The sequence below is a fragment of the Podarcis muralis genome, chromosome 10, assembly GCF_964188315.1.
Source record: "Podarcis muralis chromosome 10, rPodMur119.hap1.1, whole genome shotgun sequence".
In the NCBI taxonomy this organism is placed as follows: Eukaryota; Metazoa; Chordata; class Lepidosauria; order Squamata; family Lacertidae; genus Podarcis; species Podarcis muralis.
Window position 1 is genome coordinate 28,349,252 of NC_135664.1, and position 24,506 is coordinate 28,373,757.

The 24,506-nt window shown below is 41.1% G+C and overlaps 1 protein-coding gene across 3 annotated transcripts in view; it reads left to right on the forward strand.

The window, feature by feature from the left end:
* ANO6 (anoctamin 6) overlaps positions 1-24,506 on the forward strand; it is a 69,089-nt gene that overhangs the window by 17,098 nt on the left and 27,485 nt on the right. For 2 of the 3 annotated variants that reach the window (XR_013394335.1, XM_077934669.1), the window contains exons 2-8: positions 8,751-8,830; positions 11,384-11,509; positions 16,125-16,190; positions 18,098-18,376; positions 19,403-19,516; positions 22,607-22,722; positions 23,910-24,044. Coding sequence is in view for 2 of the 3 variants with exons in the window: in XM_077934669.1 (XP_077790795.1) it covers positions 8,751-8,830; positions 11,384-11,509; positions 16,125-16,190; positions 18,098-18,376; positions 19,403-19,516; positions 22,607-22,722; positions 23,910-24,044 (916 nt within the window). In the remaining variant the exon portion in view is untranslated. Of the gene's footprint in view, positions 1-1,825; positions 2,011-8,750; positions 8,831-11,383; positions 11,510-16,124; positions 16,191-18,097; positions 18,377-19,402; positions 19,517-22,606; positions 22,723-23,909; positions 24,045-24,506 lie in introns of those variants that run through there. The other variant, XM_077934670.1, reaches the window with a different exon arrangement.

The following is a 24,506-nucleotide window of genomic DNA, read 5'->3' on the forward strand; positions in this document are numbered from 1 at the left end:
CTGTTGTATCTTATATCAGGCATACACAGGACTTGAGCAGAGGGAAGCTGTCCGTCAAGATCAGCTGCTAATCCCAAGCTCTGTAGCACAGCAGAAAGAAAAGCTGTTTCATCTTATTTGTGCTGCAGTGGTTTCCTCTGTGTATATATCTGTTGGCAGGTTAGCATCTAAGTGTAGATCTGTTTTACAGATACATTATTCAACAGTTTCCTGACCCATAACCATTTAAATGGATCTAAAATGTGAGATAGTTCCCATAGCAATGCCCCTGAGTTTGCTTGCAGCTGTAATCATTATTTTTGGCAGGTTTACTTTTCCAAATACAATGCTACCTATAAAAAATGATACATGTAGCATATGAGAAATATGATGAATTGTTCCATCTAAGCAGCCTGTCTAGTGGGACACGGAGGTGTCATTCATCAAAATATTCTCCTCAAATCATGGCAATTCCCCCCAGGTCAACTGTACAAACTCACAGTCAGCTTCAAATAGCCCCAAATGCCCCCATTCAAAGTGCAGAGCCTATTATGTAGCTTATCTCAGAGTGTTTCATTATTTCTGGTTGCAACTGAGGAAGAAGCACATCACTGCTTCTAGAACTCAGGATGTGTTTATACATTAGCCATGCAACTGTCTGGCCAGTGTTCGTCTATATAGTCAAATGTATATTAGAACAGGGACCGTGGTTAAAAATTAACAGCATTGAAAGTGCACTAACTAGAACAATATGGAGTTGCCACCATTAAATAATTCTTGCCACCATATGCAATTTTACAATCTCCATAGTTGGTTTGGAAAAGAGAAGAAGGGAAAGAGAATGGAACCCCCACAAACCTAGCAGAGTTTTTTGAGTGGGGGGGGATGAATCTGTAATCCATTTACTAAAAGACAACAACTTATTCTGTAATTCTTCATCTTATAGTTTTTCACAAATATGAGAGATTTAGGTAAGATTCCCATGTTACAGGTAAGAAATTGTGGTTGAGACACAATGGCTTATACATAATAGGTCAGTGGATAAAGTGGGATTTGAATCCTGGTCTCCTGTAGGGGAAATAACAGCCTATCAAAATATTTCTGTCTGGAAATAAAAACACTACAGGACATAACCACAATGTAAGCCTCAAAAAGACATCTTCAATGTTACATTGTCAGAAGAAGAAAGTAGCTTACTTGCTTGGCTATATGGCATAACTGTGTTACTAATATTTGCAAGTCATGTTTGTAAAGTGGTACCAACCCAGCCATGTTTGTTACAGTTTTTGTGTGCAGAAAAAGCTTGCAAGTCTTAAATTGTTTGGAGAGAGGGCCTCTTCTTCATGCTACAAATATAATCTGTTGATTTTTTTAATGTCCAAATTGGCGGTGGGGGGGGGGGCAATCCCAAAATGCGTGAAACCTTAAATCAAAAGAGAATAAGTGTTCTTTTACACATGCTAGCAAAAAACCACACAAAAAAACCACTGGTCTTTGAGTATGCTGTGTCCACTGTTAATTGATTTCATGTGGATTAGATGGTGCAAATTAGAGCACTGTCATTTAGAGTTTACACTGTATACTTTCCCATCTTATGTCTTGTCATCATAATTCTTCTGAGCTCTGTAACTGAAAAGGAAGAATTTGGGAACAACTTCTCCCCACCCCCAGTTTCTTGTAGAGCAGTATATTCCCATGTTAATCCGGTCAGTCGGGTTTTTCAAGATGTTGGGACACTTTGCTCGCTAAGAAAGAATTTGTACAAAGCTTCTTGAGATAGAATAAATACCTTGCTATTTCTATGTAGGAAATTTGCTTCATTCTCCCCTCCTGCATTCCCACCATTGATAGGGCAAACGGACACCAGTTCTTTTCAAGGTGAAATTGTTGTCCTTGTACAAGCGTAGGAAAGAGCAGCTGTAGCTTGTGTAGGACTCTGCTTCTTAATCGGCAAAAGTGAATCACATCACCAGCCACCCAGTGCTGCCAAAAGAGCTTAATTCTGGAGCCACATGGAAGAACAGCAGCCAGGTAAGAAAAACAGCTAATGGAACTGTAAGGAACAGAAGTCTCAAGAAGAAAGTGCATGCTTGATTGAGAGGCAGCAAACCTTTTTATGTTATATGCAGGAGTTTCAAAGGGCAGATATGGGGATGGAGTGGTGGGATTTTGCCAGAGAACAATATGGAAGGAAGCGGTTTTTGAAGGGACTCAATCCACAATCTACAAAACTTGCTGCGCAGATGCAGAAGTACCAGTAACAGTAGTAAGTTAAGCAGCAGAAAGGTCATAATGTGAGCCATAATTGACAAATTGCTCATGTGTGTTTGTTAATCATACATTTAAGCATGCAATATTTACACTGCTTACCACTGGGGCCGAACTGTGGAAAACAGCCTGGGAAAGAAGGATGCAGAAGGGAAGGACTAGTCATGTAGAGAAATGCAGAGTTCTTAATTCATATCACATAGCATCTGAATAATAAATAAATAGAAACATTCAATTAAATATCAGATTGCATTTGGAAGATTTTTCTGTAACTCAAAAAGAGATATTTCCCTTCCAACATGGTTTAGAACAGACCTTCTTCCTTAATGACATGTTCAATGTTTCATGAAAAAGAAGGGAAGCCTGAAAAAGAAGCAATTTTTGTCTTTTCTACATGTATATTTTTGCTTGAAGCATGCCTTAACGCTAATCTAGGGAGGTTTCTACATAGCTTTTCATCGTTTACAATCTTTGTTGAACTTCAAGGGTGGAGCTTAATAGTACATACATCCTTTCCAAGCATGTTCTTGGCACGTTTGATATAATTAAAGTAGCAGTTTCTGTGATCTAATAGCGGTAGGAACTCTCAGAGTCATGTTCAGAGAGTAGCTTCTGGTATGAGGCAGGCTCAGGCATGTATGTTTAACATTCTTGTCAAGTGCAAACTTACAGCCGAACCAAACGTTATGCCATAACATAAATAACAAAATCCCAAGGGCCACTTTAATGTGGTGGGGATGGTGGAGATGACATATTTCTGTTTTGCCCTGACTCACCTTGAATGGTCTGCTATTTTAATCCGCCGCCCCCCCCCCATCTTCTCCCACCTTTTTCCCAGGGTACCTTGGTGTTACTTTAGGATACATATCTCTGCACTACTTAAGCTTTCCCTCCTACTATTTGGCACATGGTATGATTAAATGCATGAGATCCAGTAGGTGGGCTCCCACGAGGCAAGACACAGTAATAACAGCAAGAACCTTTATTGAACTACATAACTGGGAAACAGAGGCAAAGCAACTGCTTATATACACTTCTGAAAGCCTGGGCCACTCCCACTCCCAGCAGGGCCATAGCTAGGGGGTGGTGAGGTGGGCCCCTGCCAGGGGCGCAGGCGAGGGCCCCCGAAAAATTGACTTTAAAATATGTCCACAAATATGTCTGCGAATCACGACTCATAGTTCAAGGGCCAATGGCAGAGATCCAAATCCTGATATGTTCTGTGATTGGACAACATGTATCAAATCAGAACACAGGAGCTCAGAATCCTTAGTCCAGATTCCAGCTCAGGGAAATACAGACCCCTGAATATATAACACGAGCTACCAACTGTTGCTTCTGGGAAGGCGGGTGGAGTAAAATGATGTCTTTTTCAAAGTGGCCTAAGTTGCTGTAGGTGTCTAAAAGTTTTCACATTTCACAGAAGCAGTTTACCTTCCTTAAAAAAAATAAATCAGTACTTGATAGCAATTGTTTAGCAGCACTAGTGGAAAATATACTGTGGATATTCTGCAGTGCTGCGAAGATCCTTTTTAAGATTCATGGTTTATATTATAAACTCACTAAAAGGTTTCACCTTGAATGCCTTTTTAGGGTGTGGGGGAGGCTTTTAAAATGCTACACTTTCAAAGCTCTCACTATAATTCCCACATCTGCACCAAACTCTACTTTTGGTTTGAGAGCCAACCAATTGAGATCATTGAACAGGACCAACATTTTAAGTTATGACTCATATTTTTGAAATTTAATGTTGGTGGGAAATTGCTTGAAATATTTTCTTGTTTCCCTCCCTGGAGCAAATACGACACCACCCCCACAACAGCAGGCAGGAAATGGAATTATCCACTTCTGGAAGAAACGTTAAGAAGCTTAAACAATATGAAGAGTAGGTTGCCACAACCTACATCTCTAATCCTAGATATGTTTTATAAGTTATACTAGGCTATAGTTTCTGCCCAGTTCGCATGGCAAGTTTTTATTATACAAGTCCCTTTGTGCAAAGTAGTTTCTACACAATTTCAAGCAATTTTATCTAGGCCAGCAAAAAGCCATATCAATTAAAACATGGTTTGAAATGTCTGCAAACTTTGGCAGAATCTTCCCCTCTCCATAGCAAATTTGGTACACAGGGATGTTTTTAGGTTGTTATCTAGAGCAGTGTTTCCTAACCTTGGGCCTCCAGCTGTTTTTGAACTACAATTCCCATCATCCCTGACCACTGGTCTTGCTAGCTAGGGATGATGGGAGTTGTAGTCCAAAAACAGCTGGAGGCCCAAGGTTGGGAAACACTGATATAGAGGACCTGAACCCTGAATCTTCTGCCCTTTCCTTCTACTTCTTTTTAATTACAAAAAAAAACTACTTACAGGGAGGCTGGGCAGATTGCAAAGTGCAAGGCAATCACAACCATAATTTCTTCAAAAATCTAAATTTACACAAATATATTAGCATATGCAAATTTATGTCTTAAGTCAATGCTTTGAGACTTTTAAGTACCTGGCGCCTATGTGGGATACTAAAAGTGATATCAAACCAGCTGCACTATTTCATAGAACTATAGAGTTGGAAGGGGCCATGAGGATCACCTAGTTCAACCCACTGAAATGCAGGAATATGCAGCTGTCGCATACAGGGATCGGACCTGCAACCTTGGTGTTATCAGCACCTTGTCTAACCAACTGAACTATTCATATCTCCACAACAGAGGTATTCCCTTTGGGCATTTGAAACTCTCCCAGCAAGTGCATAACAACTCCCATGTATTGCATGCGAAGTCCCTCTGTCTGAATTTTTCGTGGACAATTACATTTCTTTCCTTTAAAACAAAGAGTGAATTATGGCTCAGTCTTTCAAATGCTGTGACAGCAATTGCATAGTGTTATCAAGAACTATGACTGTGAAAAGTTACATAATGTTACACCAGTGCTGCAGGTAAATATACACAAACACAAGTGTTTAACAATGCACACCTGTGCACCAGCAGCAGGAAACTGGAAACAGAAGACTGTTTTCAAGTTTAATGGTGGTGGTATATTTTCAGGAGAAGATCACAGCTGTGTATGGAAAGGTTAACACTTTCATTCCCTGCCACAGTTTGAGCATCCTCCCCTACCAGAAATGGTCTGCAAATGGATTTGAAAACAGACTTCTTCTTTTTTAAAATATAATTTTTATTAACAGGCCAATCAAATCACATTAATTCCAAATCACATTAATTCCAAATTATACAGCCAAATTTTTAAATTTTTGTTGGGGGTACCCAAACATCAAGCTCCGAAAGGGGACCAAACATCACTCATGTTGCTGCTTTAATTAAACAGTTCTATCCAGTTCTGTCCAGATAGTCTCTTTGTTACTTTCCTCATCTTCTTGTTGCTATCATATATTCCTTTCTTTGCGATCTCTGATCTCTGTGATCTTCACAAGCAGGTTGAAAACAAACGCCCTCTGTGTGGGTTTTACACTCTCCAAAAATCATATCACACAAAGAACAGAAGCCATTTCCACGCCTCCGTAAAGAACATTCCCTCCGTCTGTCCGTTGATTTCCCCAGGCTTGCCAAACATATCTCAGAGGGCCCTGCCAGGTCAAGATATTCCGATAACCATACATTCACATTCCGATGACCCTGGTCCTCCTCCCCCTCGTCATTCTATAGGCAAGCCTGTCTTAGCGAAACACCATTTGTAACTGCGTCATAAAACTTTCCATTCCTCGGTGTTTCTACCAGTCCTCTCTTTGATCATTCCCACACAGTTCTTGATCTCCTGCTTGTGATTAATAATTTGCAACGATTCTTCTCTCCGGAGGGGAGGGTTATTGGTACTCACATAAGATAAAAAAAGAAAAGTTTTTTCCTCCCCCCCCCTTTCCATTTCACTCCAACGTACCTGTCTTTTAATGATGATTCATCACTTGATTTACTGTTCAGCCCGTTGCTCCGCTCCCAGAGATCCATTAATCAGCAGTCTTTACTCCCGATCTTCCCTTGATGTATGTGCATTAGCTTCTTTCCAATTATATATTTCCAATTATATATTCCGAGCTAATGTGAACCAGTGCGCGAATTAGAGACAGCGTCCGGGAGAGCCGGCCTCACTCGAGGGCTTCGTGCCAAGTGCCCACACCCCCTTCTTTCGAATCCGGGGATGAATTATGGACACCACTGGCTATGCAGTCCCCCCCATTCCCTGGGGGGGGGGGTAAGGGAGGCTGCGTACTCCCATATCAGCCTCTTAATTACCTCGTGTGGGTCGGAGAGATGTTATTGTCAGCCATCTTCCAATGCGCCCCCTGGTGGGCCCCCTTGAAAACAGACTTCTATGGGTGCCAATGGTAGGCTGGTTTTTTGAAGCTTGATTGTTTCACAGATGCGATCTTCCTTCCCTACTTGCAGTCTCTGTGAAGATCACACACACACACTTCCCTCTGGCAAGAAGGGTTGAAAAACGCTGAAATGCTTTTGTCCACCCCTAATTGCTGAGGTGGGAGAAAGGGAGACTTTTACATGCCTAATATGTGTGTGCATGTGGTGGGGGTATGTGTTGTGCGTGTGTGCACTTTGTGTATGTGTGAGAGAAAGTGCGGGGTGTGCCTCTTGTTCTGATCACACGTACCATGGAGATGTGACCTCTGGAGGGTTGGCCAAGAGGGAATGCAAAATTGCTGCTTATCCTTGCTACACGTGTTTTCTCAGATGCCCTATTATGTGCAGTGGGGCTTACGTCATCATAAGGGTGTTTATAACTGCAGCCTAAGACTAACACACTGACCTGTTGCAAAGGGCATGTCTTTTTGAAAGCAAGTTCAATTGCTCATGCTTTATATGAACCTTGAGTTGAATCAGAGTGCCTCGTAGTGTTTGGAGGGTTTACCCAAGATGAGATAGGATCTCTGCAAGTTCCCTATCCCACAAATTCCCCTAAGCCTTGTGGCACTTTGTCTCCTTGCTTGCAAAAAAACCAAAACACCGCAGACCTTTTCTTTCTTTCTTTCTTTTGCAAAAAAGCAAAACCATTCTAATAGGAAATGTCCTTGGTCAAGCTGGGGCTGGGGGAGAGGGGGGAGAAGGATAGCTCACTGTGACGGACACAGGGCTTTTAATCAGAGGGAATTATTTCACTGTGGCTTTCTAAACACAGTGGTTTGTGGGAAGGATGTTGATGGGAATAAACACATTGAACTCACATGTTTGTTGCTCTTTTCTCAGTCTCTCTTTTCTTTTGTCTCTCTTGAGTAGGATACATAGAATAGTTTTGTGGTGGATTAGGAGGCACCCCTCCCCTTACCAAATATGGACCCAAACCAAATCTTGATGCCAGTGCATACTCCTAATAATTGCCTGTTTAAACCCTTACCTTGCCATCTTCTGTGGGTGTTTTGTTACATAATGATCTGCATATTTTCTTGTTTATCCTTCGTTTGTCTCCATGGGATAGGAAGATATAAATAAATAAGTGGAAATTTAAGAGTCAATTGAAATTTTCTCCACTGCAATGCAGAGCCAATAGTAATTAACCAAAACTCTGATGAGTCATATTGCCCTGTGATTTACTCACGAAGGAAGGAGGAATTCACAAAAGAGAGAGCAGGGAAGGGAAAGAAGGAAGTGAACTGTGATCCATGAAAGCTTATGCCACAATAAGTATTTAAAGTACTGCTGGACTCTCAGTTGTTTTTGCTGCAAAAGACTAGCCGTCTGGAAATAATTACGGTTCAGAAAAAAACAGCAGCATTACTTTTACTCTTGCCCAGAGTTAAGAGAATCTGTTTCTCAAGCAAGATACCAAGTGAGAATTAAACTGAACACATGCTTAAAATCAGTGCTTTCCCCCATATATACATATATAGGGGTACTCTCATTTTCCTACTCATATTGAAATACTGCCCCTCAATGAGGGCAAACTTAGATTCAAAAAATGTTTAGGGGTATGCGTACTCCCAGAAAAAAAGGACTGCTTAAAATATAGCCTTTATTTTACCACAAACTTTCACCATGAAGCACTAGCGTGCTCACTGAACTCTGCAGCCAAACTTAAAATTCATCCTGTTAGAAACAACTATATCACTGGTTTCACATCAATCTTATTGTAAAATAAATGTGCTTTATCTACCTTTACATCACTTTTTATAGTACAGTAATGTTTCCAGAAGGCACACCTATGTTCAAAAAAGTCTCCTGGGGATGACTGCCCATCTGTGTTCTTAAAACTACATTTACTGGATAACCAACATAGTCCTGTCCATATGTTTTGAACTACAGCTCCCATAATCCCTTATTATTGGCCATGCTGGCGTAAAGCAAAATTGGGCTTTATATATTTATAGGGAACTGAGAGTGATGTAGGAACATAATCTGGGTTCATGAACCTAACGTAGCATATTATGTTCTTAACTCTCAGTGGTAGGAATGAAAGGGCAAAGCTGAGAATTTCACCCCAAAATGAGGAAGATGTCACAAAATTGAAGGCTGTAACTAAACCGTCTCTTCTGTATTGTTTTAGTCTTGGAAGAAGTGGAACAAGATGTCTTTCAGAGCTATGGAACAATGCCCGGCCAGCAACCACTGCATAAGCCAGAATGGGTAGGTGCTACTTCAACGAGTGTTGTTATCTTTGCTTTCTTCTCCAAAGCCTTTTCTGTGGTGGCCCCATCACCACCACTATTTGTGGAATATTGTCCCCTTCCATGGGAGGAATGGAGGGTATGGAGTTATGCAACTGCCAAGCCAAGAAGATAAGTAACTATGCAACCTTCAGAATACATCTGAAGGCAGCCCTGTGTAGGGAAGGTTTTTTTAAAAAAAATGTTTAATGTTTTATTACATTTTTATATATGTTGGAAGCCATCCCGGGTGACTGGGGCAACCCAGTCAGATGGGTAGGGTAATAATAATAATAGGACACCTCTATATTCATCAGAGAAATATTGGAGTGTATGTGCTTGTGTTCTGGCAAGGAGAACAATAAGTAGTATTATTGTGGCAGCAATTTTGGCAGTGGTGGCAGAAGAAAGGAAAACATAGTGACACTGGGGTTTTCAAGGACACTGAAGAAGAAGAAGAGTTTGGATTTGATATCCCGCTTTATCACTACCCGAAGGAGTCTCAAAGCGGCTAACATTCTCCTTTCCCCTTCCTCCCCCACAACAAACACTCTGTGAGGTGAGTGAGGCTGAGAGACTTCAAAGAAGTGTGACTAGCCCAAGGTCACCCAGCAGCTGCATGTGGAGGAGCGGGGAATCAAACCCGGTTCACCAGATTACGAGACTACCACTCTTAACCACTACACCACACTGGCTCTCACTGGAGACACTGTGCCAAGACCCCTCAGAAGTCTGGAGCCTGAAGAGAAGGAGAATTTGCAGGGCCATTCTCACATGACACTTTGCTTTGTTCTATGATCTCCCTTTACTGAAGAATATATTGAGACTTCAGAACCTTCATTTCTGAAGGATGTGCTAGCAGGCTTAGGGAATTAGATGTGGCAGCAATGGACTGAAGATGAACCCAATTGTATTTGACCCTTGACCTCTGAGTCTTAGTTAACATCCCAGAAATACTGATAACCATGGCACTAAGAGGAATATAAATGAGAATAGAGACACTCACATGCAAGAATTACGTAAAGAAAAATAAATTAAGTGTACTGTATGATCAATTACTGCTTTGCTTTCATAGGGTTTAGCTATGTTGATGTATCGCAATAAAACCAACTGCCTCATTGCCCAATAAAGCTTATACCACAATAAACCACTTAGTCTTTAAAGTGCCACAACAGGCTTTGTTGTTTTATCTTGTTTTGCTTATGCCACACAATATCAACCCTATAAGGCCCCCATGGGCTACATAGGAAAGTACACAACAACATTCATGCTAATTCTACGTTCTTAGGATAATTAATAGCTGGTTAATTATTCAGGAATAACTATGTCAATAACATGCAGTGCTTTAGTTTTAGAACAGATTATGTGGTCTCTTTTCATTCAGTAACATTGCCAATTAACTGTTGTAAGGCTGTATTCATATAATACATGAGTAATTAGCAAGTGCTGCACATTATAAGCCCAAATTGGAAATGGAAGTGAAAGATGGAAGGAGGCCTTAGGGTTTTGGCTGAGTTTAAAGTAACTTCATATTATCATTATTATTATTCCTATATCACCCAAGGATCACAGGGCATTTTACAATATAAAACCACAAAAATGTATACCATAGTAACAAGCGAAAACAATAAGACCCACCCCAATTGTTTAAAAGGCCATAGATAGTTTCATTAGCCAAAGGCCTGAGTGAAGAGGAATGTTTTTGCCTGTCACCTAAGGATATGCCACAAAGACACCAGGTGAGCCTCCCTAGAGAGAGCCTTCCACAAACTGTAAACGCTGTAAAAGATGTGGTACTTAACATTAAGTGGCAAAACCATTGTGCAGGTGAGAACCACTAGTGCACACCTCTCTTTGAAGAGTTGCTTGCCCACTTGTCTAGGATGTGTAGCAATTCTTTCCAGCGAAATAGCATGACCCTTTTGCTCAAGCCATCCAATGGCACATTAGCAAACAGAGACACACAAGCCAGTATGCATATTTGAGACAGCTAGGCGAAGCTTTAGTGCACGTCTGAGATAAATATTCAGATCAATGTTTGCTTCCAAGATCTGCAGCGACAAGCTTATGCATTCCATTGGCTTTTGCTTTGGTAGACTATTCATTCCATTATATATAAAAAAACCAATTTCTTCAGCATGTATTGGATTAAAATTCAATCTTTACACCTTGTGGGGCGGCACATAGGTTTCGTGTATGTTGCGATGTTATCCAAACGTTTTCCTACAGGGCTCTGCTGAGCCAATTGAACATACATGTGCACTTTCTTGAACTTAGAATCATAGAATTGTAGAGTTGAAAGGGACCCCTGCCCCAGGGTCATCTAGTCCAACCCCCTGCAATGCAGGAATCTCAGCTAAAGCATCCATGGCAGATGGCCATCCAACCTCTCCTTAAAAACCTCCAAGGAAGGAGAGTCCACAGTCTCTTATCAAAGCTGTGCTGGGTATGTTCTGTATGATAGTATGTTGGAATTTTCACTCTAGTATGTAAAGATGGCTGTAATGTTAAAGGTATGATATGTTCCTTACAGGCAGAGTTTAATCTGAAACCTGACTCCCTCTACTTTAATGATGGCCAAAGAAGAATCGACTTTGTTTTAGCATATGAAGATGAGAGCAAAAAGCAACATAAGAGGAGCTTTCAGAAGAAGCAAATGGTATGGCTTGCCTTCTTGTTTTATGCTGCTGTTTTGGGGGGCTCCACTTTTATGGGCAATTTGAAGCATCTGTTTTTAGTGATTGCAACTTCCAAAGGTGTGCCTTCCCTTCTTTGCTTTTGTCTTTTCCCACAAAGCTGATTCATAGAATCTCAAACAAAGAGAGGATTTGCTGTTCTTCCCCTTGGCCTTTTTTTTTTTTTTGTCTTGATCTTTCCAGTTGGGTTTTATTTCTCGTAGTTGAAAGCTATATTATCCCTTGAATTCAAATGTACTTAGTGCTGGCATGCTCGGTTACTTTTCTGAGCGCTTGCCACAAAGAGAGGACTGAAGCCAAGAATGAGAAAAGGAAGCTTTTAAAAGTTATGCGTTCCGTACAGTTCCGTACAGGGACGCGGGTGGCGCTGTGGGTTAAACCACAAAGCCTAGGACTTGCCTATCAGAAGGTCAGCAGTTCGAATCCCCATGACAGGGTGAGCTCCCGTTGCTCGGTCCCTACTACTGCCAACCTAGCAGTTCGAAAGCACATCAAAGTGCAAGTAGATAAATAGGTATCACTCCGGCAGGAAGGCGTTTGCGTGCGCTGCTCTGGTTCGCCAGAAGCGGCTTAGTCATGCTGGCCACATGACCCGGAAGCTGTACGCCGGCTCCCTGGGCCAATAAAGCGAGATGAGCGCCGCAACCCCAGAGTCTGTCACGACTGGACCTAATGGTCAGGGGTCCCTTTACCTTTACAGTTCAATTTTTAGCTTGGTATTGCGCTTTTGGGATAGTACCCCTTCAGAATGAATCTTTGAATGCAACCCAGATTAAAACAAAAACAAAAACACTCTTCCCTGCACTTAGAAAACCAGCTCATCAGAGAGACAGGAAAGCTATCTTCTGTACTTGCTAGCTTTCTATAGGAAGGCGTCTTTAGAATGGGAGGAAGGGTTATTCAACCATCCAATTTCCTTATCCAAATTTAGGTAATAGCAGGAAGGCTATACTATATAATATAATAAGGTATAATCCTTATTAAACCAAAAAAGAGGAAATAATGAGCAAACGGAGACATAAATAGCATAAATGTGCCTTGGGGACCAGCACATGGCGCCAGCTGCATCAACATCCTATTTTTCATAGGTCTCTTGTGGTCAATCTAGTGAACCCTGGTTGCCTCATTGCTTCCTAATAGTTGCCACTGCATGATAAGCAAGAATTCAATAGCAGCAGTTTACTATCACTCCAAGTCTACACTGGAAAGAATTTCCCCTGCCCGATGTGAATATGTCACATAGCTGTTAAAGGCACAAGAGCAGTTAAGGACCTACTGACCTCAAAATACTACCTAAAATGTGTAACTATGCTATTTACCTTTGAGTGACCTATAATTTATATTTTCCTCCTAGGTGACAGGAATTCAAATTCTTTCTTTCCTTCTTTTTGAATCGCACTGACTCTTAACAACCGTGTTTAACTGTTGAATATTTCGCCTGATCTCCTTCCTCAATTAAACTAAGATTACACTGTGCAGTTCCCATGTTCTTGCTAGCTTTCCACGCATGCCAGTTTGTGCTTTTGTTTTGTTTTAGTACATATCTGTTTGGTTCCCAGCATAATCTGCTGACATGTCTTAGTCTTAGCATATTGTATTTTTGTGTGTGTTCAGTCAGTCCATCAGTCCATCATTTTATTTGTATCCCACCTTTCCAAAGTTAAAACCATGCTCAAGGCTGTTTTCAACATATAAAAATACTACATAAGTACAATCATAACAACAGTAGTCCTAAACAATTTTTAAAAATCAAAAAATTCATAACCAAATAGAACAATTAAAGGAATATTATTAATTTATGCCTGAGTTATCTATCTAAAAGTTCCCAGTAAGTTTTAAAAAAGCAGAAGTCGGTTCACTTTTTGCCTGCATTATGAAACCATTATATCCTGTCACATGCTTTGTATTCCATGACTAGTTCTGGGTTTTGAACTTGCAAAATATATGCAGCCACATGGAAATGAAGTCATTGGCCACCCATATGCAAGCAAGTAGGGGGATGTAAAGCACACATGACTACGCAATCTCACACTGCCCACCTAAGCCAGGCCAGCTATGGTGCTAGCAGCCCCAAAGTGCAATGAAAATGAAAATGGCAATAACACCAATTTTCTTTACATTGACTAAACATGATCCTGACCTGACCTTTCTAACCTCAATCGAGCCATTTTCATATTTCCAGTTTGTAGCGCAGGGCTTAGCTACACCATATTTGTAGCTATGCTAGTAAGAGTTTTAAATTAATGAATGAGTAACCCTTCATAACTTCAAAGGCTCCATTCAAAAGTAACACTGAAACAGAGTTTGGGACTAGAGGAACAAGTCCTGTGCTCATGTGCATCTCCTCTTCCTCTCTCTCTCCTTCCCTCAAATACCTGGTTTTGATTAAGTGCTTTCTCTTTAGCGGGTGGCGCTGTGGGTTAAACCACAGAGCCTAGGACTTGCAGATCAGAAGGTCGGCGGTTCAAATCCCCGCGATGGGGTGAGCTGTTGCTCAGTCCCTGCTCCTGCCAACCTAGCAGTTTCCGTGCACTGCTCTGGTTCATCAGAAGCGGCTTAGTCATGCTGGCCACATGACCCGGAAGCTGTACGCCGGCTCCCTCGGCCAATAAAGCGAGATGAACGCTGCAACCCCAGAGTTGGCCACAACTGGACCTAATGGTCAGGGGTCCCTTTCCCTTTAGCACAAACCATAGTTTCCTCTTACATTTAAACCAGCACTTTTGATAGTCCAGGATAGGGAGCTAAGAAACCCCTTATCTAGAGCATGTGTGTGTAGTGGACAGAAAAAACTTTCTTTTGTTCTGCTGATGACTGCAGGGAGATTTGCACCTCCACCTTCTGCCTAGAGAGGTCAGCCTCTGAGGACTGTAGGGAGCTTGTCTCAGCACTAAAGGCAGCAGCAGAAAGGCTACAATGATCAGCATAAAATAATCTCCTCCTCACTGCTCTGTGTAAACATTGCTGCTGAATCTTAAAAGTTTCTACTGGCTATTGTTTCAGTCTCTGCCCCTAGACTGCAACAACTGTAGTCATTGCCTCATTAACACTGGATTCTCTTAAGATGCTATAATTCTGATTCTAATTCTAATTCTGGTAGCTAAATTGAACTTAATAGCAATTGCCAACAGGGAAGTGAGAACACATATAATGCTAGTGGAGCCCTCCCAATAAAATAAAATAATAAAATAAAACCAAAGGGTTGGATCCCATGTAACACCAAGCTAAACCATGGTTTGGCATTACATGACCAAGCCTCAGGCTTGTGCTTCCTCTCTCACTCCTATCTCTCTTTCCTTTTACATGGCAAGCCTAATTAGCTACAGTATTTTCTTCTTGGCATATACCATTGGCATATACCATCATTATCTCTGAACTGGCAACCTATGGTTTCCACTTGTCCTCGCTCCAAAGCAGGATGGTTGGTTGGATATAATTGCAAATCACTTGCCAGATTTGGATGACACTGCAAACCATGGCTTGCCTCAAACCAAGATGCAGCTAATGAAACAGACTGCATGAAGGACAGAAGAACTGCATGAGCCAAACCACTCTACAAAGTGGCTCAGTATATTGTAGATTTATCATGAGATACAGATCAGAGAACATCCAGTTTACCAGGACCTGAAGAGCCTGATTTCATAAGTAAATAGTCTTTTACTGACTCACTTGTACCATTCAAATACAGTAATTCAAATTTAGTTTGGCTGCTTGACAAATTGAGAAGTTGTTTGAACAGTTTTCTTTAACGCAAAGAGAAAACTTTCTTTTCCTGTCCTATAAAACAATAGCGTGAATCGGTATGACTAATTTGACCCAACAACCCCCACCCCCTTGCACACACGAAAAAAACTCACTGCAGTCAACCAAATGCAACCAGCCATGCTCTGGGCACTCCAGTGTCTCACACAGCCAACAAAAACAAACAAATAAATAAAGAACCTACCCATGTGACACTGATGCAAATACTCCACACATACACTATGCAAAAGAATGAAAGATCATGACCCTCTTTCTTTCTCCCACCTCTCTCTCCCCACCTCTTTCTCCCCAAAACTCAAAATTCCTATGATAGCAGTGTCTCACACTGAATGTAACTGACCTGTAGAACAGACTCTATGAATTGAAAACGTGGTCTGTGTTATTTATGGAATTATCTCTTAAAATTCAGTATTGCTTTATATTTACTTTTGTTCTGTTTTATGAACAATGTCTGTTTGTAAGAAAAACGCCTGCTTCACACTCAGTGGCAAACCCATACTTGCCACCTTGCACATTCACAGAACCATGGCCAACAACAGCTCCCTGACTTGTGTACTTGTAGAATGCACACATGTTCAAACATATACATGTGTTTGCTGTATGGATTCATTGCATTGTGTGTGCAGCTTAATATTTTGATGTGTGAAACACATGCAAAGAAAGCCAGATTCTAAGGCTCCTTGATGATAAGTTAAATGCAGTGATTTGTTCTTTTTGCACGAAGACCTTGGTGCATTTCTGTTGGGAATATGAATTGTTATGCTCTTCATGGGGGGAAAATAAAATCTTGAACTATTTTTCAATCGATTTCAACAGCGGAAGAGGCTGGCATATGAATCTAACTTGATAAACTGTGGTTTGCAGCTTGAAGCAACAAGTTCGGTGAGTGCAGCTTCCTTTGTACTTTTGGCAAAGTGTGAATTTTTTCATCAAAAGGGGGGGGGGGAATGAATTTGTATGGAAGTGGCATTGAAATCTATCCAGGTGCTTGCATTTTTTCACACCATTCGCTCTTTAATCTGGCAATAGTGGGAGAGGGGGAACTCAACTCCCTCTTTGTTATATATATTCTATTTCTTAGGTGTGTGTGACAAATCAATACATTCAGAACACTTGGTTTGAAGTGGGTTTAGTTGCACAAAAGAATGCCTCAAATGTTACAGCAAAGAGAGGTGCCTGCACTTTCACCATGGGAGAACCATGCCTTTTCTGTTATGTCTTAATGGTGCTGTCTCTTCCTCCGAAATGAAAAGGAAAAGCAACTTACGCAAGAGCTCTGTCTGCACACTGCAACACAGTCAGTGCTCTGGTTCATAGTGTACCTTCTCCACTGCAAGTCAATCTGCTTTTATCTGAAATAGCATAGATTTATAATGCTTGCAGAGTATTTCTGTCTCATCAACTGCTCCTTCTAGTGTTCCTGCATAACTATTAGAAGTTCATTCTGTTTCTGCACTTGCTGGGCTATTATGGGATGACTCTACGATTGCTAGAAATGAAGTGATATGGTTCAGCTTCTCTAACGCCCTATGTTATTCCACCTTTAAAAAAAAATCAGAAAAAAATTGCAAAGTTTCTCACTTATGCACAACAATCATGCCTTCTTTCAGATTTCCATCCACCCATATTGCTGAAATATAGTAAGCTGAAGAGAGAAAAATTACCCCTCTTCAAACCGGCACAATTTACAGTGCCTCTACCAGTTCCCAGATATTTTATATTGTGGACAAGGAAGGTCAGCTGCATATATTACATGTGGCAAGTGATAAAAATCAAGAGCAAATCAAGCTTTAGAGCCAACTTGGTCATATTTATGACCGTATGTCATTTTTATGCTAGTGTCATCAACTGGCATTGTTCATCAATCAAAACATTTAGAAACAGCAACCTTGCTCTCAGAGGTAAATTTTGTAATCACAACTAGTAATAGAATTTCTTTATACAACTTTGTTTATAACATGCTTGATGGATTTATTGACTTAAAACAAGACAGTTATTTGTCCCTTTAATAGACACTTTTCTCCAGTGAAAACCTATATCTCCTTTTCCATGGAGCTTAGTTTGTGCCAGGGGCAGGGCTTAAACTCACAACTCTACTTTCAATGCCAGGCCTCAGCCTCAAAACAAGGAAACAACAGTAAGGCCAAAAGTGCCTCTGGGTATGTTTATCATACCTTCCGATCATCTTTGAATCATCAGAAGGAGTGATGGGTAAAGTCCTCATGACTTACCTTACACTTAACACATGCACACCTGCAAACTCCTAGACCTCTTTGCATCTTCTTCCTTTCCCTCTGCTCAGGCCTACTTGGAGGGATGAGGGATGCAGAAGGAGAAGCAATATTGGACGCTGCATGGTCTCTTTCTCTTTCCCTCTCCATCCATCTCTCTGTGTGTGCATAGATGCCTAGCAGACATCAACCCAAGCTCAAGGATAGAAGTATTGTAAGAAAGACCAGCAGCCATGTTGAAGCAGAAATTTCCAGGCTCTCCCTCAGGAAATAGCTACTTCTTCATTGAACACCAGTCTTTCCTATTCAAACTTTAATCCCTGAAGAACCAATAGTGTGCCAGGTTAGGGGAGAATGACTTCCAGTAGGCCTTGCACTCTTAAAAAATAAGCACCACCTTTCCAGTTGTAATCTTATGGTGCTCCTACTGTTATTGGTGTGTCAAGTGCAGGAGAACTTCTCAGCTGAGTTTGTCCAAAAATGTCCCTGGGTAGTCCTTTGCTGGTAATGGCTTAAAACAGTGATGAAATTTTATCTATGAATATCCATTCACTGCAGGTTGGGGATGAAAAGCTTATATTTGTAAAAGTGCACGCACCTTGGGAACTGCTGTGCAGCTTCGCTGAAATTATGCACATCAAATTGCCCCTGCAACCCAATGACCTGAAAACCCGTGACTCACCATTTAAGTGGATTAGCAGATTCTTCAGTGTGGATGAAAACATCATCAAACCAGAGCAGGAGTTTTTCACTGCGCCATTTGAAATCGACCGTTTGTCAGACTTTTACATACAGGACAAGGAAACTTTCTTCAATCCAGCAACCAGGAGCCGGATAGTAAGTTTGCAACATTTACATAAGGATGAATTTACTTTCTGTTGATGTAGATATCTAGACCGATTTTTTTTCTAGCTGTTTTGAGCATCAGATCAGCCAAACGATGCACGAACAATGTTTTGCACCGTACAATCAATCTCTGGGGATGGGTTGTAGCTTGGAGAAGGGCAAACTCGGCCCTCCAGATGTTTTGGGACTACAGCTACCATCATTCCTGACCACTGGTCCTGTTAACTAGGGATGATGGGAGTTGTAGTCCCAAAACATCTGGAGGACGCTCCCTTACAGCCACAACCACCGTCTTGTGGGACAAGTGCCATCTCATCTTCCTCCCCAAGCTCAGCAGCGGTAGAACTGGTGGGGGAAATAGGGATATTCCAAGATAAAACCAGAATCCAGGATGACTTTCGTAATTCCAGGATTGTCCCTGGAAAATCGGGACACTTGTGGTGGGTAGCTCAGTTCTGCAAGTGACAACAGGAGTCTGGCTGCAGAATGTGAGAGTTAGAAGGAGCAGGGATGCCACATCACTCTTAGTTCACTAACTGCAACCTGAAATAGGACTGAGTCAGGGGGAAAGTTCCTTGCTGGGCAGAGAAGCCTCTCTCTATCCATTTGCCAAGTTCCAAATGCCTCAACTGATCCTGCTTCCATTTCCTTTCTCCCTGATTCACAGCGTAAACCTACCTCCCATTTCAGAATATCTGTTCAGGCTACCTGCCCACTTCAGTGGTTTTCATTTAGTAGTAATACTTAAGGAACACTATGTATATTGCTCCATGAACTGCCATTTTAGGATTAATAATGTGCCTGATTAACACTATTAAGTATACATCAGAAGTGAATTTGTAAAAGTTGGTCCCCTTTTGCTAGGTGGGAGTCGGTGGTGGGTCTTTGGTCTGGACCAGTTGGAGGCCAATGATCAAGACAATGCATAACTTTAGACACTCCTACCACATGATAGATGTCCCCTGAGCTTATTCTGGTCCAATTCTTCATTAATAAAGAACTTTGGGGGTTTTTCAGGTTCACTTTATTCTTTGCCGTGGGGAATATGCTATAAGAGACAACGTGAGAAAGTTTGGAATCAATAAGCTGCTGGACTCTGGGATCTACAAAGCAGCTTTTCCACTCCATGATGTAAGTCCAATATTTTTAAAAAGTACCTTTCTGAAAAACCAAAGAAACAACCCTGCAATCCTATAAATAATCCTAGAAACAATGATACAAAAGGTTCTATAGAAGCCAATAAGAAAATACTAGCTGGCCTTTTAGCTGTTTGTTGAACATTCATCCTGATTTGCTTGCGCAAAAACTGCAGAGAGGCTAAAAAAACATTAACTACGTATTGAGCATTCATTCTGATTTGTTTGTGGGAATGTAATATTGGTGTTTCATCAAGGAATTATTATCATACACTTTCCAGTGCATTTCACTTATCACAAAAAGCCTGATTTGGGGATGGGGAGTGAATTTGTTGCACAACATCACCAAAGGAGTAGCCAATGTCACAGAAGACAGAATTGGGATTCAATGTGACCTTAACAGATTGGAGAGGTTCTACACTTAGGCAGCAAGAACCAACTGCACAAATATAAGATGAGAGACACCTAGATTGCCAGTAGTACATATGTGAAAAGGATCTAGGGGTCTTAGCAGACCACAAGCTTTGCATGAATCCACAGTGTGATGCAGCAGCAAAACAAGCTAATGCTGTTTTAGGCTGCATCATCAAGAAGTACAGAGTCCAGATCAAAGGAAGTCATAGTACTGCTCGATTCTGCCTTGGTCAGACCACACCTGGATTACTGAGTCCAGTTCTGGGCACCACAATTTAAGAAGGATATTGACAAGATGGACCTTGTGCAGATGAGGGTGACCAAGATGATCAAGGGTCTGGAAACCAAGCCTTATGGTTGAGGGAGTTGGGTATGTTTAGCCTGGATAAGAGGAGCAATTATAATTGCTCTACCTGAATATGTCAGTATGTGATTGACACCCAAAATCACACCCCAAAATCATAGCAATCTGGAAGCACCCTGTATGCCAAATTGTGGCCTGTCTCTTTTGCAGCTACTTCAGTGGACAAACAGTACATTTTCTGGAATACTGCAAAATGGACAAACACTAAGTGATATATACCATATTTTTCCATGTATAAGATGCCCCCATGTATAAGACGACCCCTATTTTTGAGCCCAAAATTAAGAATATTTAATTGCAACATTCCGTGTATAAGACGACCCCCAATTTTAAACTTTAAAAATTTGGGAAAAATGCAGTCTTAGACATGGAAAAATACAGTATATATTTTATACACAGTTTTAACAAAGTCACTACCTGGCTTTTGCCCTCAGTGTCTTTACAAGAATTATGTATACCATCTAGTATTGGGGAATATATTGGCCCATGGACCAAATAACAAAACTAATTATGTTTAGCGTCATATGAAGGAAGATTATGAACCTTTTAAAAGTACTCGGATTTTCAAGCTGCAACAAAAGATGAAAACCCAAGCTTTATTTTAAGCATTTTTTTTATATCTTCCATGTTGGTTTTGAAATAGAATTCCTGAGCTCTGAGTTGGCTTTATTCTTTAGCCGTGTACATTTCCCCTCCTTTCTTTTAACTCAGAGATGCCAATTTGACCCATGCTTGTGGCAGGTAGCTTTTGCCCCTTAGACTCACAGCAGAGCTTTCTCCCTTGACTAGTGCAATCACCTCTCCCAAGGTTTTCAACTATTCTTTGAGCTGAAATAAAACTGGTGTTATGAAACCTTTATTTTCAGTAACGATGGCTCTCTCAAAGGTGAAAACTCTTAATTTTATATATCTTTATTATTTGTAAACAGAATCTTTTTGTGAGGTAATGCTTTATCATCCGTCTTTGTGCTTTTGCCCTTCTAGACTGCGGCGTTTTGTGATTCACATGTTTTGTTCTTCGCTTTCCTTCTTTTTTTGGTTACGTTTGCACTTTTTGAAAATAAATAAATATAATATAAAAAATAAAATGCAACTAGTGTAATCACCATCATCATATATATATTTTATACCCCGCCCTCCCCAGCCAGAGTCGGGCTCAGGGTGGCTAACATCAATAAAATTACAATAAAACATAATGGGGGGAGGGACAAAAAAAAACCCAGTTTGTTAAAATACGAGTTAAAATACAATTTAAAATGCAGCCTCATTTTAATAGTAGCCCATAAATCAAAACCATAAGGGGAGGGAAACATAAGGGTCAGACTGAGTCCAAACCAAAGGCCAGGCAGAACAGCTCTGTCTTGCAGGCCCTGCAGAAAGATGTCAAGTCCCGCAGGGCCCTAGTCTCTTGTGACAGAGCGTTCCACCATGTTGGGGCCAGTACTGAAAAGGCCCTGGCCCTCGTTGAGGCCAACCTTGCTGCTTGGAACCTCCAAAGTGTTGTTATTTGTGGACCTTAAGGTCCTCCGCGGGGCATATCAGGAGAGGCAGTCCCGTAGGTACGACAGCACCTTCTCCTCAAGAGAGGAGGCTGGCAGTAGCAGCCAGGGAAAGACTATGGAGAGGCAACGAGATGCTCCCTTGCCACCACTGCTTGAGCGCAGGCTCAATCTCCTCCCTGAGCTCAGCAGCAACAGCACTGGAGGGGGAAATAGGGACATTCCAGCATCAAATGAGAAGCCAGGATGGCTTTCGGAATTCCTGGGCTGTCCATGGAAAATCAGGCCACTTGGAGGGTATGCCATCATCCCTGAAAGTTTGCCATGCTGAGTGGGACTGATGGGAGCTCAAGAGTCCAACAGCTCCTGGAGGGCAGGTTGAAGAAGATTATTCTACTTAATATCTCTTATCATTCGAAGGAAGCTAGAAATAGCCTCAGACATTCACATGTCAAAACGGGCAGCATTAACCGTCTCTGTGGTTTTTTTCTGCATAGTGTGGGAAGCTTCTGTGTCAATTGCAGCAGCTACCAGGAAATCATTTATGACTGCTGCGGCACATTACAGCAGCAGCATTACAAAAATAATGATGATGATAAAACATCAGATTGTAGTTTCCTCTAAATGAAAAACGGTGTAATTTGACCCTCAGGCATTTCCTGGTAGGCACTGCAAACGCTACAAGAGAAGCCATTCCCTTTTTGAGCAGGAGTCTGAACAACAGCTGACATTAAAAAGGCATGACATGAACTGTGCCTTCAAGGAGGTGGGAATTCTTTAATTATCCACTCAATACTCTGTTTCACAGTCAAGATTCAACTACCAGTCAGAGGATCCCAACTGTCCAAACGAACGGTATCTGCTGTACAGAGAATGGGCTCATCCTCGAAATATTTTCAAGTTACAGCCCTTAGATCTTGTCAGGTAGGTATGGACAAGCATGAGAGAGGCTGCAAGTCCTCTTCTAATGTGATCCCTCCCTGCTCCATGTATAATCATTATTTTTAGAGAAAACATGCAGAGTGCAGGTAGCTTAGTCAAGTCACCTTAATTTGTTTCTCTTGATGTTCCTTGGAGACAGTTTGATTTTGTATAGTCATCTACTGGTTACATATTTGTGAGAATGTTCAAGATGCCTAAATATATTTGCGTAATGAATAAGAAAACCAAGGTCCCACTTGGAAGTTATCTCAAAGCCATGTAATTTGCAGCACAATTCTATGCATGTCTATCCAATGTATACCCCTTCTCAACCAGTGGGACTTACTCCCGAGTCATTGTCTAAGTCTGCATAGGATTGCAGTTTTCATGCAACTGAATTATTTCTTTCTTGATATTTATAATTGGCCTTATCCCTAACACTGTAGCATAAATGGAAATCTTTGAAACTAGGTTTCTTAAAAATGAAATAAATATGTTATCCCCCCCAAAAAAATGTTAAGCAAAAGCTATAAAAACAGCCCTAAACCAAAAATTACCAGGCTTACACGTCAGCAAAATTACAAAATAAGGAGGTTTCACATTAGTAGAGAATCCAACTGTGGATATAATACAAATTTTAACACAAGTGAAATTGTTATTGTGGTGCTCTGATAGAGTTCCTTTGGGACAAGGCTCCCAAGGTTTCTTAACATCTGTGTGACAAGCAGAAATTTAAAAGACAAAAAGTATTTTCTATTTCTGTACCTCTGTGCCAGGAAGTGTCTTGTTAAACTTGCTAGGACAAAAAGAAGAAGAAGATGGAATTGCTGCTTCTGAATGCTCTTGAAGATCATTCATAAACTCAGAAAATGAGGCCTCAAGGTTCAATTCCTTTAAGGCAGGCTTCCTCAGCCTTGCCCCTCCAGTTGTTTTTGGCCTACAACTCCCATGATCCCTAGCTAGCAGGACCAGTGGTCAGGGATGCTGGGAATTGTAGTCTCAAAACATCTGGAGGGCCAAGGTTGAGGAAGCCTGCTTTAAGAAATCTGGAAGCACAAAACTGATGGCAGAACACAATGATCCATGTGTGTCAACATTAAATGTAAGGAGTTTCTCGCTTCCCCAAATTATTGGATTGAGAGGAATTGTATATTTGTCCATAGTTTCTAAATATGTGTTTTTATCTGCAGGAAATATTATGGGGAGAAAATTGGAATCTATTTTGCCTGGCTAGGATTCTATACTCAGATGTTACTCCTGGCAGCAGTTGTTGGACTCGGGTGCTTTTTGTATGGCTATTTCATGAAGGACAACTGCACTTGGAGGTAACCTGCACCAGTTCATGTCATTCACGTTGGATATGATCCAGCATACATATGATCCAGCATAAAGATCCAAATGTCATTAAGTGGACCATTCCCAAATAATAATTTGTTGTTCTAGAGTTCAGCAGAACTCAGTAGATTTTCAGTGAAATCTCAAACTTATCAACTCAGAATTCAATGAGGATTATTTTTGAGTCAGTGGGGTTGAGGCCGCAGCCTAAATTATGAGCATGCACGTATAGGATTGCACTGTTTGTTGTTTTATAATAACATACGAATGGTCAAGTTATTGTTTAAGTGTTCAAACATATTTTGAAAGATTAGAAAAAGTTGCCACCCCTTTTGCTACTGAGTAACCACATTCACAGACTTTCCAAGTGTCCCTATTTTCCAGGGACATCCCTGATTTAGAGAAGCCGTCTTGGTTTCTGATTTGATCCCAGAATGTCCCATTTTCCTTTA